Source organism: Malania oleifera, chromosome 1 (assembly GCF_029873635.1).
Source record: "Malania oleifera isolate guangnan ecotype guangnan chromosome 1, ASM2987363v1, whole genome shotgun sequence".
Lineage (NCBI taxonomy): Eukaryota > Viridiplantae > Streptophyta > Magnoliopsida > Santalales > Ximeniaceae > Malania > Malania oleifera.
Window position 1 is genome coordinate 23,626,122 of NC_080417.1, and position 17,216 is coordinate 23,643,337.

General features: G+C 36.3%; 2 protein-coding genes across 3 annotated transcripts; one reads left to right on the forward strand and one right to left on the reverse strand.

Annotated features, from left to right (window-relative positions):
* Nucleotides 1–1,357: 1,357 nt before the first annotated feature.
* LOC131146118 (pentatricopeptide repeat-containing protein At3g50420) lies at nucleotides 1,358–3,840 on the forward strand. The gene has a single exon (XM_058095473.1). The coding sequence runs from the start codon at nucleotides 1,538–1,540 to the stop codon at nucleotides 3,707–3,709; it is 2,172 nt and encodes a 723-aa protein (XP_057951456.1). The 5' UTR covers nucleotides 1,358–1,537; the 3' UTR covers nucleotides 3,710–3,840.
* A 262-nt stretch (nucleotides 3,841–4,102) lies between these two features.
* Nucleotides 4,103–10,653, reverse strand: LOC131146127 (nuclear pore complex protein NUP58). 2 transcript variants are annotated; one of them, XM_058095493.1, is made up of 6 exons: nucleotides 10,145–10,653; nucleotides 9,846–9,960; nucleotides 6,892–7,365; nucleotides 5,236–5,800; nucleotides 4,906–4,943; nucleotides 4,103–4,574 (listed from the first exon to the last, which is right to left on the reverse strand). In XM_058095493.1, exons 1-6 carry the CDS (start codon nucleotides 10,426–10,428, stop codon nucleotides 4,536–4,538), a joined length of 1,515 nt encoding a protein of 504 aa, XP_057951476.1. In that variant the 5' UTR covers nucleotides 10,429–10,653; the 3' UTR covers nucleotides 4,103–4,535. The 2 variants fall into 2 exon arrangements, with proteins under 2 accessions (XP_057951476.1, XP_057951468.1); XM_058095485.1 differs by lacking the exons at nucleotides 4,103–4,574; nucleotides 4,906–4,943 and having other exon boundaries at nucleotides 4,990–5,800; nucleotides 10,145–10,643.
* Between the last annotated feature and the right edge of the window lie 6,563 nt (nucleotides 10,654–17,216).

Here is a 17,216-nt window from a genome sequence, read left to right on the forward strand (position 1 = left end):
TTAAGTAAGTCAGTTTAGATGAGCAAATATATGTTTGTTAGGCTTGCCAACTAATTATTAACTCATGAAATAACTTGATTTTGAGGTTATAAACTAGCTTAATATTAAGCTCGTGAATAAGCTTAATTTAAATCACATTAAATGTTTAATTTTTAATTTTTAATTTTTAATTTTAAAAATATTTTTTAAAAAATTATATTTATTAATTATCAATTAATTTAACTAGCTAGTAACTTAATTTGTTTTTTAGTTTAAAATGAGTTTCAGTTGAGCCAATTTTGAATTCGAACTCAACCTCGATTCATTTATATGTGAAATAAGTTTTAGTCGAATCGAAGTCGAGTTACATATATACTAAACAAGTTGAGCTCACAATAGAAAATTTTAAAGTCGACTCGAGCTCGATTATAAATAAACAAGCTGAGGTCAAGCTCGAGCTCACTATGTTTGCAACCCTAATTGCTAACTCAATGGGTTGATGAATTTTATTATATTTTTTTCATTAAAATAGAGCAAGGCTTATACTAATAACACTAATTTTCAAATATTCATTGTTTCTATGTCCGAATATTATATTTAAACATGTTATATTTTAGAGAAATATTTACGAGTAATCGGCTCACTTCCTGTTATATTTATGGTTGGTAAATTACATATTTGCGACAACCATTCCTCATAAATATTCTTCCTAAAAGTATTAACATGTTTAAATATTAATTATAAAATTCAAGAACCTAAAATTAATTAGTAAATATATCATGTGCAATGCACATGAAAGCATTTTAATACCTTTCTAATTCTCAATAAAGTTTAGATATATATATTTTTTTTAAATTAATAGTACATTCTCATGATTTCTTTTATAAATATTAAAGTGTAAATATTCAAAGTTATTTACAAAAATTTATGTTTTATTTAAAAATATAATAAAATAAAAACATCAACAACATCAAGTAGACGTTTGGACAAGGAAGTTTTAAAATATAAGATATGATATGATAAGAATGTACAAATTATCAAATTTAATATTCATATATCATTATAGATAGGAAACTTAATAAATTAATAATATTTTATTATTTTTATTTTATAAAAATTCATAATATATGACTTATTGGAATGAAAATATTAATAAATTTATTGCGATATCTAAATTGCGATTGTTACCTACATACTTATAATTATTACTAAATGATCATTAATGATTTTTTCCCTAAATTTAAAATAAGTACTTTGAGAGTATTTTAAAATTTGATTTTTAAAAGCCATATTATTTTCTACCTAAATTATATTAGATATTTTTAAATAATTTTAAAGTACATCAAAACAATATCCAAATGAGACCTTAGTAGTCATCCTTCTCAGTATCCCACATTCTGACTTCTGTGTACATGGGGCGCTCTAGTGGCTGGTTTTAAGTTTTGAACGCACAAATCTATTCACTCTTGTCTTTGTCAGTCGCCACTTTCTCTGTTCAAGCTTTTCAATTTTCAACGATGAGCTTGGATTGAACCCAAAATCATTGGAAGATCCTTTTATGCCACCATTATACCTGTACGAAGCTTCTGCCTTGGGAATCAATCTCGTTCAAAGATGCATCTCCACGACCTCTCTGCAAATAGGGCGCCAACTCCATGCTTTCATTCTTACCTCAGCACCAACCTACCCGCAGTCGCCATTCCTGTACAACAACATCCTCTCCATGTACGCGCGATGTGGTTCCCTCCGGGACTCTCACCTGGTGTTCGACACAATGCCTCTGAGAAGCCTCGTTACCTTCAACGCCCTCATTGCTGCCTACTCCCGAGCACCCTGCAACGCCAATACCGCGTTCAAAGTACTCGCACAAATGAAAAATGAATTATGCCTCGGTCCAAACGGGGCAACCTTCACGAGCCTTTTACAAGCGTCTTCTGCGCTTGAAGATCGATTGGTTGGCTCTACACTCCATTCCCAAGTGGTGAAGTTCGGATTCTCAAGTGATATTTGCGTCCAAACTTCCTTGCTTGGGATGTACTCGAATTGTGGGGATTTGGAGTCTGCAAATAAGGTGTTCAGCTGCGCTGTTTGTAAAGATGCCGTCTCTTGGAATTCTATAATTTATGGGAATATGAAAAATGATAAGATCAGGGAAAGCCTCCATCTGTTCGGCAGCATGGTGAGGACTGGTGTGATCCCAACCCAGTTTACCTACTCAATGGTCTTGAATGCTTGTGGCAGATTGGGGGCCCGCAAATGTGGGCAATTAATCCACGCCCAAGTGGTTGTATCTAATACATCAGCTGATTTACCGTTGCAGAATTCATTGCTTGACATGTACTGCAGTTGCGGCGACACCCCAGCAGCGTTTAATGTTTTCAGTAGGATTGAAAACCCAGATTTGGTTTCATGGAACTCGATGATAGCAGGGTGTTCGGAGAATGGAAATGGAGACAAGGCCATGGATTTGTTTAACAAGCTACAAAGAATGCCTTTTGCTAAACCAGATGAGTATACTTTTGTGGCCGTGATTTCAGCCTCCAGGGAGTTCCCTGCTTCCAATTATGGGAAAGCTCTCCATGCTCAAGTAGGGAAAGAAGGCTTTGAGGGGAGCGTCTTTGTTGGAAGTACATTGGTTTCCATGTATTTCAAAAATGGTGAAAGTGATTCTGCTTGGAAGGTTTTTAGTTCAATTTCTCGTAAGGATGTAGTTCTCTGGACTGAGATGATCACGGGTTACTCGAGGATGATGGAGGGAGATAATGCAATTAAATTCTTCCTCAGAATGTCTCAGGAAGGCCATAAGGTTGATAGCTTTACTCTCAGTGCAGCTTTGAGTGTGTGTTCTGACCTTGCGACTTTGAGACAAGGAGAGATGATTCATTCCCGAGCTGTGAAAACAGGATATGACGCTGAAATGTCTGTTTGTGGCAGTCTGATAGACATGTATGCCAAAACTGGTAGCCTACAAGCTGCACAATCAATATTTTCCATGGTCACTGACCCTGATATAAAGTGTTGGAATTCCTTGCTTGGCGGATACAGTCACCATGGGAAGACAGAAGAGGCACTGAACATCTTTGGCGAAATTCTAAAGCAAGGACAATTACCAGACCATGTTACATTTGTATCTCTTCTTGCAGCTTGTAGCCATTGTGGCCTGGTTGATGAAGGGAAGCTTTTATGGAACTACATGAAGGAAAATGGTCTAATACCTGGACCTAAGCACTACTCCTGCATGGTTAGTTTATTAAGTCGAGCAGGAATGTTGGAGGAGGCAGAGGAAATGATCATTGAATCACCTTTTGGTGAAGATTATCTAGAACTATGGCGAACATTGCTAAGCTCATGTGTGATCAACAGAAATCTGAAGATGGGGTTAAGAGCTGCAGAGCAAGTTTTAAGATTAGATTCTGAGGATAGTGCAACACATATACTGCTTTCAAATCTATATGCTGCTGAAGGGAGATGGGATGGTGTCGCAGAAATGAGGAGGAAGATAAGAGGGTTGATGCTGGAAAAGGATCCTGGGCTAAGCTGGGTAGAGGTCACGAACAAAACTCATGTGTTCTGTTCAGGGGATCGATCATGCCCAGAGGCCAATGAATCCCAAGCCGAACTGCAAAGATTGCAAGGAAACATGCCAAAAACAGAATCAAATCTTAATTTTATGCAAGACCTTCTCACATGTGATGTATTAGGATATTATGAGACAGGCACCAAAGTATGAGAATTGATACTGTATATGGATACACCCATGCAAACTCTCCTTTTTTATGCCCCATTATTGGAAAACAGATGGAGGTTAGTATCATTCCTTTGGAAAGGAAACAAGAAGAATGCAACTTTCAACTTCTAGTCCTGTCACCCAGTATTTTATTTATGTTTTCCCAGAATCTTTTTCCAACCAACCCCAGAATATTGAATTTGGATAAAATAAAAATCAAGACAGTGAAATTAGTAAAATCAGTATCGCGAATTTCCAAACCAGTGAGTTTGGCCAAAATTTTCCATCTGAATTTATGTTCAATTCAGTACCAGCACTAAATACAGATTGAATATCAGTCAGTATCAAAGTTACCAGTTAAATGATAAAATGTTCGAAACTTGGGGCAAAGAGACATTTGAGGCAACATAAAACCATCCTGCCAGAGGCAACTCCAAATTATTTGTCTATCATGTTTGAAAATCAGATACAAGATTACTAAGTATTCATGAGAATCTACATCCACAAGCATCTTCCTATATTTTATCCTACAATGTTACAGTAAATGGACCTCATCATTTTTTTTCCCTGCAAAAATACAAATCCGAAGTGAAAGGCAGATTTGGAACATCCATCAACTGCAGCAGTTGAAAAGGGAACTTGATTTGGGCGACTTTGGATTTAGCAAGCAACTTTGAGACATGGTAGTCCAGAAAAACCTCATTTTTGACCTAGTAGAAGTGCAGAGAAATTGATGGCGGCTGCTACAAAATAGTTAAATCTTCTACAGGTTCAAAAAAATGCACAAGCGAGACACAGGCTGCCATAGCCATTCGCGACCAGATAACCACTACCTCCGTGCAGTGCGAGATTTTGGCTTTGAAGATTTCTGCAGATATACGAGAGATATGAAAGGAGATGATTCAGTACATGCATACTGTATGTGAAATGGAAACTACTGATAGATGTACTTTGTACTGCTTCAAGAGCATTGACATTGTGGAATCTGACACAATGGTATAGTATAATAGTGTTTGATTCAGTGTATCTTTAAGCCATATTTGCATATCTTACAACTCAAAGAGAAATCATAGTCACAAATGAAACATATATGGCGACGAGCCAAAGACTTATCTTTGGCAGCAACATATTAAGCTTAACTAGTAATTGTACTAGTCCGAAAAGAACAGAAGTCAAGATGCCAGAGCAATTTTACTTACAGAAGGCCCAAAGCTTGCCCCAGACCCTGTTGCAGCACCTGGGGGAGCGTACAAAATATGATCAGACAGCCAAAAAAAGTGATAAGATCAACAAACAAACACAAATGATAGCTTCTTACTGCAATTACAAAATTAATAAACATTCATGAGCAATGCATGTGACCAACTTATTTTCTCTAAAGGAACTCTAAGAAAATGTTTAACCTACCTCCTCAATACATAAATTGGGAAAATAAACTCTGATATAAAAATAAACAATTAAACAAATACAAACACAACTGTGAATGAGAGTTCTGCCACTAACACAAATACTGATGTAGAACCGAGTACCTGAAGCAAATGGTGTTGAAAAAAGTGAAGTTCCAGCAGACGCAGTAGAACCAAAAGACGGAGCAGCACTACCAAATAAAGAAGGGGTTGAAGCAGACCCAAACAAAGAAGGGGTTGAAGCAGACCCAAACAAAGATGCAGACGAGGAACCAAAAAGTGATGACTGAGGAGTAGCACCAGCAGATCCAAATAGAGAAGATACAGGTGCAGAAGTGGCTGGTGTAGAGAAGAGGGAAGATGATGACAAGGTGGCAGATGGAGTGGATGATGGAGTACTAAAAAATAAACCACTTCCAGGTGAAGCTGATGAAACTGTCGCAGATGTCTGTGGAGCAGTCGATGTCCCGGGAGCTGCTGAGCTGGCAAACAGTCCAACAACTTGAGTAGATGGCTGTGATATCGCAGGTAAATGTAAAGTTGGATGCACCCTTTTAGCAGCAGCTTCTTGTTTGGCTGTTTCTCGTCGATCAGCCTCAAGAAATGGATCATTAACATCTCCTCGATGGCGCTGGTCAGCAAGATATGCCATTTTCATGGATTCAACATGCTGGTGAATGCTCTCCACCTAAAACAAAAGACAAAAAGACAAACAAGCAAACAGCATGGCACTCATAATGGATTGTTCAGTACAAAAGAAAAACAGCATTTAATAGAAAATACTAAGAATAGTCACCTGAAAAAAACACACTTCATTATTTAGTTAGAAGCATTGCCGAACACATAACAAGCAAATAAAATTTACAATAAATAATCGCTCATTTAGTTGTGAGTAACAGTTATCATTTTTCCATTTGGCTTTTTCAAAAAATTACAAAAAAGTTAACAAATTTTTCATTTTTACAACACTTGTATGACACAAATGAACAATAATTAAAAATTTTGGCACCATTTTCTTGTGAAAATAGTTATATTTTTCATTTCTAATTTTTCAAATAATTACAAAAATTTTACCTTGTTTTCCAATTTTCCAAATTTATATCGAGAAATAGAAAGACATGCTTTTATTATTTTTCTAGATTTCTAACTCTTACTTTGAGCATGGGAGCATGAAATTCGGATGTTGAACTTTGATTTGTGTGGATTATATATTGAGTTTCTTTCAAATCCACACAAATCCAAATTCAAGTATCAAAATCCATGCTCCAAATATTACTTTATATAATTCAGCAAGTTTTTTATTTTTTTGCAATTATTTTGGAATCCAAAAAATTTAAAAATAAAAAATTGTTTTGCACATTTAAACAAACTTTTATTTTCTATCTTTTTAATATGAATCTTGAAAAGCTAAAAAAAAAAAAGCTAAAATTTTCATGTCTTTGAAAAACTAAAAAATAAAAAAATGGAAAATGCTTCCAACAACTAAATGGGCCCTCATTAATGAAAGAGTACGGGAATAGTAACTTCAACTTCACATCAACTATGCTTACAAGCCGCAGCCTAAGATAATGCTAATTCTGGACAAATGAACACCACAAAATAATACACAAATCATAAAATAAAATAAAAATTCCCTTATTTTGCACACAAAATTTGAATTGATTTTTGCTTTCAAATGCTAAAAAAGCACAGTGAAAAGTCAAACTAAAAGATACGATTCTTAAAAACAGAGCTTTGAGACATAAACAGGAATAAAATACAAGAAATTAGAATCCTCACCTTAGAAGCCACATGAACAAAGAAGTCGTGTACATTTGACATGACTTTTGGAAGAGACTGTAACAATGAGAAGCTATGGTTGGAAGAATTTCTGTCAGAATCTGACAGAAGCAACTGCTCCAACTCCTCAACCCACTGGCGACATTCACCCAGATACTTCTCAAATCTGGAAATTGTTTGCTGCAAAAAAGGAGACGGTTTCCTTGGGACCCCACTGTAGAAATCAAAAACCGGCACTACTGATGTAGATGTGGGTTGATTACTTGCACTGGGAGCTCCAATTGCTCCAGCTGCCTGTGCTGGTGCAGTTGCACTTGATGTACGTCCCACATTTGGATGTGGAAACCTTGGCCGTAGCATCATGAAAGAACGAACGGCAACCTCCGTATTCCGTAACATATCTTTTACAACAGCCATCAGCTCATGAAGCTGAGCCTTTTGTCTTTCCATGGCTGTACTGATTCCCCCAAGTTCCTGCCATAAGTACCTGAAGTATTTGTTACCATTCAACAAATTGGCAATTAACAAGAAAATGTCGCACCAGTAACAGAAATAGTTGCTGAAGTACAAGGACGTATTCCTAAGGGGAGAGGGAATCCAGCAGGCAAGTCACTGATAGCCAAATGGAGTTCTAACTTCTACAACTAGGTCAAACCAGACAACCTTATTTCAATATCTATTGAAGTTTCACCATTACAAATCTTGGAACTTTGAACACAATCGTTATGTCAAGTACAAACATCACTTCTTATATTTATATATATATATATATATATATATATATATATATATATCAACCATCTAGTAAAAATGCTGCAAAATAAATAATAATAAAAAAAATTGATATCTTCTAATCCTGCCCCATAACTTTCAACTTGCAATATCCTAGATCCATCCGAACAAAATGAAGGGCTTGCAATATTATTGATTTGTATAATTTCAAACTGAAAAACAAAAGAACTGATACTTATCAACATCAAAAAAGGTAACTTTTTGTGTTAGGATGTGTGCAACTTGCAAATGGTGACTTTAAGCTAGCATATGGTCATTAGAAGAAAAGCTTATTGAGTTGATCCTAATTTATAAATGAAGAATTTACTCTCATTTGTCTAAGTTGAGAAGGGGCAAGGGATTTAAGTAAAATTGAAGATATCAACTCAACTAGATTCAACATATCTCAAAAAAGCATATCTCATTCCGACCATTTCACATCAACTCCACAAATTCTACCTTGTGATTATACTTGCACACCAAAATGCCTCTCATTTATCTCAATCCACATCCTTTATGGTCCTTCCTCATCCTTTCAACAAGCTAAGCCCCAAACACGACACTCTTTCAAGCAAGTGCAATTATTAATCATTGGTGTGCATAGCCAAACTATATTCATAAATTTCTCTGCATACCCTCAGTTGGTGCTCCGTCTAGATTGTAACAAATACTTGAGATTCAAATTCTGTCACTCCAAATAGCTTATCCAGTGCAATGTTGAAATTTTAGCAACACATTTCACAAATATTTGTCCAGAGTATAGAAGCAATAAGAAAATTTTTAATAAGGAACAGCGGTTTTACTATTTGCACTTTTAGATGAAGCTTGTTCACAATTTCTCCATTCAACACTGGACCGGAACCTCAAAGTTGTTTCTATCCCTTATGCGTATAAAGGTTCACTGCTTTCAATTTTGAATGGTAAATGAATAGTTGTGTTTTTTTTTTCCCCAACACAGAAAATGCAAGGGAAAGCATCATTATAGCAATAACAAATGAAGTCTTAAGTTCCACTAGGTGGGGTCGGCTATATGAATCTTTTTCTTCCAATTTATACGACCACGAACAATTTCTTTTGACAAATTTAGGACTATTAAATTCTTACTATCTTATCCCAAGTTATTTTAAATCTACCCCTACCCCTTCTACAACTTCTCACAGTAATTAAGTCATTCTTCCTTACTAACACATTATGTGACCTACCTTGCAAGTGCCCAAACCATCTGAGTCGTCTATTTTTATCTTTTACAAGAGTTACGCCGTTACGCCTAACTTACCGTGAATATGTTTATTTATTACTTTATCTCTTAACGTTATACCACTCATCCTTCTTAACATTCTCATCTCGGCAACTTTTACTTTTTGGATAACACTAAGGAATTTTTCCATTTTACCCAACCTGCTTTAACTTTATACATTACATTTACATCTTCTTCACTTTCTCTTTCAGCTTGCATGATAAGCCCAAGGTGTCGAAACCTACTAGTGTTATTGATTTTTTCATCATCTAGTTTAGTTTTGTCTCCAATATTTCTCCTACTATGACTGAAAGGGAAAGCATCATTAAATCTCAAATTAAGATGTCTTCCTAAAGACTGAAATCATATACCCTCTTGCTTTGATTAAAATTCTAAGTTGCCCTTACCCTTTATTAGTCTATTCTAATTCACTGCAGTTTTAATTTACCAATTCTGGTCTATTATATTCCCGCTACAAATGAGAAAGACACAAATGTCACGTCAAGATTTAGTCCAAAACTCAGTATTGCAATTGCACCTTCTAATTCCAACATTTAGATGTGAAAATCCATACGTTGTAGACAATTCATGACAATGATGAACAATACATCAAACAGTGCTTAATAGAATCCTAATTGAACCATTATTACAAATTGGGAAACAAATAGCGCCTTATCAGATGAGTGATGCACATCACACAAGCTCCAAAAGTTGCATCGGAATAAGCTAAGTATTCCAACAAAATGCAGGATAAAAAATTATCATCAACAGAGTGATTGAATTGATAATTGACATCAAGACAAGAAAAACTATAGATTTGACATTTAAAACAATAACTCTTCAAAGAAAAAAAAAAACAAACTATAAACTCAAACAACTACCCTGCAGGGCAAGAGATAAACTAAAGAAGGTTAAAAAGAATTCCAAATGTATAGAAGACCGAAACCTGAACAATGTGACTTGCATCAAGCTCGAACCCATCATTAGAGACTGAAGAGTCGTAGAGACGACTACACTGGTCCAGTCTCTGGCTTTCATCCCTATACTCCAGTATCCGCTCCCTATGCACAAAATAAAATCTTCTTAACAGTTCAAATTCCAATTACCAAGTAAACTCATCCCCAAAACCCTAACTGAAATAACACGACACTTAAAACCTAATAATAACGAACGCAATGAACAATGCTACGTTTTGTTACAAACAAAACACAGGTAAAATAAAATAGTAGATATCAGAAAGTGTACTCGATCTGCCGGAGGAATTTCTGAGAGTCGGGATGGAGATCAGTCCATTTGGTGCTGTAAGTGGCTGGAGTCTTTTCGTTTGTGAACAGAAAGAGTTGCTGCTGCTGCTGCTGCTGCTGCTGTTGCTGCTGAAACTGCAGCTGCTGCTGCGGCTGAAATTGCTGTTGCTGTTGCGGTTGCTGTGGTTGAAGAAATGGGTTGTTTTGCTGAAAAGGCTGTGGTTGTGGTTGAAAAAGCTGCTGGGGTTGTTGCGGCTGAGGAGTAGAGAACAGAGAAGAAGCCATTCCCTGTTTTCTATCTTATAATTTTCTCGTTAATTCGGTATAGGGTTCAATGTAGGTATGTAAATCTAGATTTGGAGAAGACGAAGACTTTCCGCCCTGAATTTGGCGGTTTGAAATCTTGAAAAATCAAAAAACAAAAATAACCTCTTTAAAACCCTAGCGAAGAGCGAACGGGATGAAGTCGGGGAGACAACGAATTGCCCGTCTGGTTGAATAACTTTATTTGCTAAACCAAACTCAATTTGCAAAAAAGAAAAGCCCAACTTAGACCCAGCCCACATCAGAAGGCCCAGATTTAAAACAATGGCAGTGGGGCACAGGCCCAGCGGTGCTCCGGTGCACTAACCTCTAGGAAGGCAAAAATAAATTTAAAAATTGATCAAGTTAAAATTTTAAATAATCAAATAAAAAATCAGTTAAGCATTTTAGGAGTCGTTTGGCATCAATATCAAAATTTTCAAAAATAAAAATTGTAAATTAATATAAAAATTTAGAAACAAAAGTTAAAAACTAGAAACCAATAATATTTATAAAAATAATATAAGTTAAAAACTTACTTGAAAAATACTCATTTTCATCTTTAAATGAAATAATATTATAAAATATAATTAAAATAATAAAATTACAAATGATACGCATTAAAAAATTATTACAAAAAAATTAATATAATTATTTTACTTAATTGTTCTATTTTCAAAATTTACTTTATAATAAAAATTTTATTGGACATGACAATTGAAAAACAGTAAAAATATTTTGTAATTGAATTTACTATTATTTTTTGAAATTTATATATATTTTTTATTTAATAATATTTAAATTCATATGATCATTTAATTTTTATTTTAATTTATAAGTATATAAAATGAATAATTCAATCCAAAAAACTATTTTTTGATATTGAAATTTCTAACAATAGGTTACCAAAATAACTGAAAATCATAAAATCTGTTTTTCACTTTTTGGCAAACATTTGAAAACCGACATCAAAAATAGAAAACTAACAATATAAACAAGCGCATTTTTATAATCAATTTCTTTACTGTGGAAAAATAGAAACAGAAAACAACAACGATACCAAACAGACCTTTACTTTTTCAATTTTGATTCTAAATTTTTTTATTTTTAATATTTGATTTAGTTTTCCCGGCTCATTCATAATTATAGGTAATCAAATTGAATTAATATATTACCAAAAAAAATATGAGTTATATGATAAATATATATTATTTACAATAACATATATCATGTAGGTAATTAATTATTCACATATTAGCAAATTGTGATTTTTTTTAAATGTGTGTGTGTGTGTGTGTGTGTGTTTGTGTGTGTGTGTGTATTATATGAAATGTTTAATTTTTAAGTTAATGGATTTGGTCCAACAAACTATTAGATATTAACCTAAAAAATTGGTTAATTAAAGCTTGATTAACCGTTTACACTGATTTTATTCTATTCAAATTTTTTGGTAAACCAATCTAGCCCAAATAATGGTTTAAGGTAATGGCTTAGTAATCAACCCATACCCAACCTTATTAATGCCAATTGTTCTTTTATTACATTTACAGTTTTTATTTGTTCTTCCTTCCTTTCTTCCAAAAATCAAAGAGTCCTATGTTCACAAATCAAAATTAAATTTATTATTTTTGTTCAATCATTAGAATCTTAAACCTATTGATAATACTAGATTTAAGATTAATCATAACATTTTGAAACGTGGGTGGCACCTTATTTTTGTTAATGTTAGTTTTACTTTTATCATTCAAAAATTTTAAAAATGGAAAACTACAAACAACAACAACAACTAGCCTTAAGTCCCACTAGGTGGGGCCAATTACATAAATTCTTCTCGCCAATTCACTTGATCCAGAGTATTTTCCTCTACTAGATTAGGGGCTATTAAATCATTTCTTATTACTTTATTTCAAGTTATTTTAGGTCTACTCCTACCCCTTTTCATGCGAAAAACCATAACTAACTCACTTTTCCTCACAGGTGTTCTACCACGCCTACGTTTCAAAAGACCAAACCATCTAAGTTGCCCCTCCCTTATCTTGTTTTCAACTAGTGTTGTGCCTAAATTATTATGTATATGTTCATTTCTTACTTTATCTTTTAATGTTAAATCACTTATCCACCTTAACATACGCATCTCAGCAACTTTCATACACCTCAATAAAGAGGAGCATGGAAAAGGACCTATTTATCTTCTAGCAACTTGACTCAAGTTACCAAGTTACAAAAGAGGGAGCATTTGTTAAGGCCATAATCGAGCTAGAATTAGGCCCCATATCTTTGAGCCAAAATCGAGCTAAAAGTGGGCCCTATTACCGAGGTGCTCCTCTTAGAGCCAAAATCAAGCTAGAAGTGGGCTTTACAATCATGTTGCTTATCTTGGAGCCAAAATCGAGTTAAAAGTGGGCACTATAATTGAAGTGCTCATCTTGGAACCAAAATCAAGCTAGAAGTGAGCCCGACCATCGAGGTGCTTCTTTTGGAGCTAAAACTTAGCTAAGTATGGGGCCCATAATCGACGTGCTCATCTTGGAGCCAAAATTGAGCTAGAACTGGGCCCTAAAATTGAGGTGCTCCTCTTGGATCCAAAATTGAGTTGGAAGTGGGGTCTATAATCAAGGTGCTTCTCTTACAACCAAAATCGAGCTAAAAGTGGGTTCAACAATCAAGGTGCTCCTCTTGGAGCCTTGCACAAGCTCCGTATGGGCCCCACGACAGAGGTGATTTTCTTGGAGCCTTAACCAACTTACATGCAAACTCCATGATTGAGGTACTCCTCTTGGAGCTTTACGCCACATGGGCCTTATAATCGAGGTGCTCCCTTTGGAACCCTGACCTACCCTTATGTGAGCCCTATGACTGAGGTGCTCCACTTAGAAACCATGTCCAAGCTCCATGTGGACCTTATGATCGAGGTATTCTTGTCATGGGAAGAACCAAGTTGTCGTATATACTCTAAACTCTCAATCACCCACTCTCACAAAGAAACTGATACCGCTCATTATGGAATGGAGGGGCCCACATCTTAAAAGAAGTTAAGAGAAGAGGAGTTGAGTAACAAAAGAGGTAAGTTCACAAAAAAAAAAAAAAAAAAAAGATTCACTCTTTCTATACTTCTCCCTCTCTCTTTTCCACATTTTAACTAGACAACTCTGAACAAACTTAGGTATTGGAGGAATGCCTTAGGGGTCATTAGGACCTCCCAAGAGTTTACCTTTGATTTTGCATATCAGAAATGAAAAAGATATTTCATTTACCTTTGACTTAATCGACCTTTGAAGTAGTGATTTATTTTCAAATGTCAATCAAGTATAATAACTACATAAACAATAGCGATTTATTTTCAAGTGTCAACCAACTATAATAACTACACAAAAATGTAAAGCATAGCTAATTTGGCCTTAGTATTGCACATCTTTACGGAAAACAATTACATGAAAGTGTTGAAGAGTAAACTTGACGGTGGTAGCAATGACGACGGCTGCTGACCAGCCGCTTCTATTGATCGGTAGTCACCAACCTCACCTACCAGTCGCAATCTCTGATTATTTTGGTTTAGAATCATTTATAAATTGATGTGTGTGTGTGTGTGCAATGTAGTATGTGGTGTTGAGATAGTGAATAACCAGTGAGCGAGAGAGAGAATTGTTCTTTGAAGTCCTCTATATTTATTTTTTTTTCAGATTGAAATAGATTATTATTGCAATTGATTCTCATTGAGTTTCAGTCACAACCAGTGACTGAGTGTCTCCTCCACCCATTAGTGGTCTTAGAGCATCTAGGTACGCCGAAATTCACCAAACAGAGGCAAACAGAGGAGAAATTCAATTTTCTTCCCAGATTTGAAGTTGTTCAAAATCCAAAATTGAGTCTACCATTCTGAAATTCGTGTCGAGACAATTCCAATAGTGAAAACCACATCTCAAATGAACTTCCGGAGACGCCACACGCGCTCACACGAGCCGCCATCGTATTCAGCGTCTTTCCCACTCACCGCACGTGCTGATGAAGACTCCGGCCATCGACGACACGTGCTCCACACCCCTCGCACGTGTCTTCCTCACCCAATTGGTGAAATCCGACCCAGCCAAGCGATCCGACCCGGCCACCCGATCCGAGACCCAGCTCAGCGACCCGCAACTTGGCTCTGTCCCCAAGACTCGACCTGCCTTCCGACTAGCGTCCAGCTGCTGACAAAAGGCATGCGTAAAAGCCGCCACATGGCCCTATGGTAAGTACTAACGACTTTAAACGGCCGTTAAGTTAAACCGGCCTAGTTTAAACCACCAGAACTTCTTGTAGCCGGTTCAGTGACTTTTGGACCTGTTCTTTGCAACCTAAAACTAGTTCCTAAGGTTTTTCAACCTTCTAAACACATTGGTGGCATCAGATTTTCCAAAACCATCCCCTATCTCTTTGTTTTTATATATTAAATTCAATGGCAAATGGTGCTACCCAAGCGGTCATTCCAAAGTTGACCCGAGAGAATTATGATAACTGCTCTATTCAAATGAGAGTACTTCTAGATGCTCAGGATGTCATGGATATTGTTGAAGATGGGTACAGAGAAAGCCCATCAAAAGAAGCCAAAACAGCTATGTCTGATGCTCAAAGAATGATCTTGCGAGCCGATCGAAAGAAGGATTGCAAGGCAAACTCCATAATCTACCAAGGCTTTGATAAGGCCACATTCGAAATCATCGCCTCCGCCAAGACATCCAAAGAAGTTTGGGACTTTCTCTAGAGAACACACAAAGGTGCAGACAAAGTAAAGAAGATTCGTTTTCAAACATTTCGAGGTGATTTTGAATCTCTAAAAACGAAATCTACTGAATCTATTACTGACTACTATACACGAGTTATGGTAGTATCAAATCAAATGAGAAAAAATGGAGAGACTCTCAATTACGAGAGAATTTGTGAGAAAATTTTGCGATCTTTGGATCCAAAATTTGATTATATAGCTGTGACCATGGAAGAAACAAAAGTTTTGGAAACCATGTTTATAGAAGAACTTGTGGGCTCACTCCAAGCCCATGAGTAGAAAGTCATCAGAAGAAGTGATGATCAAACACTAGAGCAAGCCCTCTAAACGAAGTTGTCCCTCATTGCAGATAGATACGACAAAGGGGGGATGTCACAACAAGGAAGAGGACGAGACCGAGGATCTCGTGGAAGAAATTATGGAAATTTTGACTCTAGAGGAGGTGGCAGAAGCGGAAGAGGTCCCATTAGAGAAGAACACAATCAACAGAATTATGTCCCACGAGGCAGAGGACAAGGAAGAAGAGGGGGATACAATAACCGCCCGAATGTAGACAAAAGAAACGTTCAGTGCTACAACTGTCATAAGTACGGACACTATAGCAATGAGTGTTGGGGGCGACAACAAGAAAATGTTAGCGAGGAGGCTAACCTTGCCAAAACTAAACATGCAGATGAAGAGTCGTTGATACTGATGGCACACAATTCAACTCCCTAGGACCAAAGTGTTTGGTACCTTGAATCTGGAGTCAACAACCATATGACTGGAAGAAAGAACCTATTCTTTGAACTTGATGAGAAAGTTCAGGGCGAGATCTTTTTGGCGATAATTCTAAAATCTCAGTCCGAAGGAGAGGAGATGTTTTGATCAAACAGAAGTCCGAAGATCATGCTTACATCTCCAACGTCTATTACGTGCCAGCCATGAAGACTAATATACTTAGTCTCAGACAACTCATGGAGAAAGGCTACCAAATTAGCCTTAGTGATAAGCAAATGGTGAAAACAGACGCTCGAGCAAAGTTGGTTACTTGAGTACAAATGGTAAATAATCGAATATTTCCACTAGCCATTCAAAATGATATGCCAAGGTGTTTGGGCGCTATCATCAAAGACAAAGACTGGCTATGGCATCTTAGGTATGGACATCTGAATTTTAAAAGTTTGAAAAAGTTGGGAAGCAAGAAGATGGTAAAAGGCTTAGCCAACATCTACCACCCAAATATGATATGTGAAAGCTGTGTTTTGAGCAAACAACACAGAAGCAACTTTGTAAAGCAAGTTGACTGGAGATCTATCATGTCGCTCCAACTATTACACACAGACGTGTGTGGTCCATTGAGACCATTTGGACAGAATCAATACTTCTTCGCCTTTATCAATGACTACAGCAGGAAGACTTGGGTATACTTCCTGAAAAGGAAGTCATAGGTGTTTGACAAGTTCAAAAAGTTCAAAACTCTTGTGGAGAAACAGAGTGACTATATTGCATCAAGTCACTCCGGTCAGACCAAGGAGGAGAGTACAAGGATGAAGCTTTCTTGGAATTCCTTAAGCAACAAGGGATTCCAACACAGTTCACACTGACCTACACTCCCCAGTTGCATGGTGTAGTTGAAAGGAAGAACGGACAATCCTTAACATGGCCAGAAGCATGATAAAGGATAAGAATGTGCCCAAGAGTTTTTGGGCAGAAGTAGTGTCATGTGCAGTCTATCTACTCAATCGATGTCCTACGAAAAGTCTTGATACAAAGACACCACATGAAGCCTGGAGTACTCACAAGCCCAGTGTAAGTCATCTTAGGGTGTTTGGCTCCATAGCCTACGCCAAGATCTCATAAGCAAGAAGGACAAAACTAGAAGATAAAGGAGATAAGTGTATGCTTGTTGGATACGGTGTCAGCACCATGGGATATCGACTATATAATCCCATCAACAAGAAAGTCATTCACAGTCGGGATGTCATTTTTGAAGAAAATGAATCCTGAAAATGGGACCAGGCTGAAA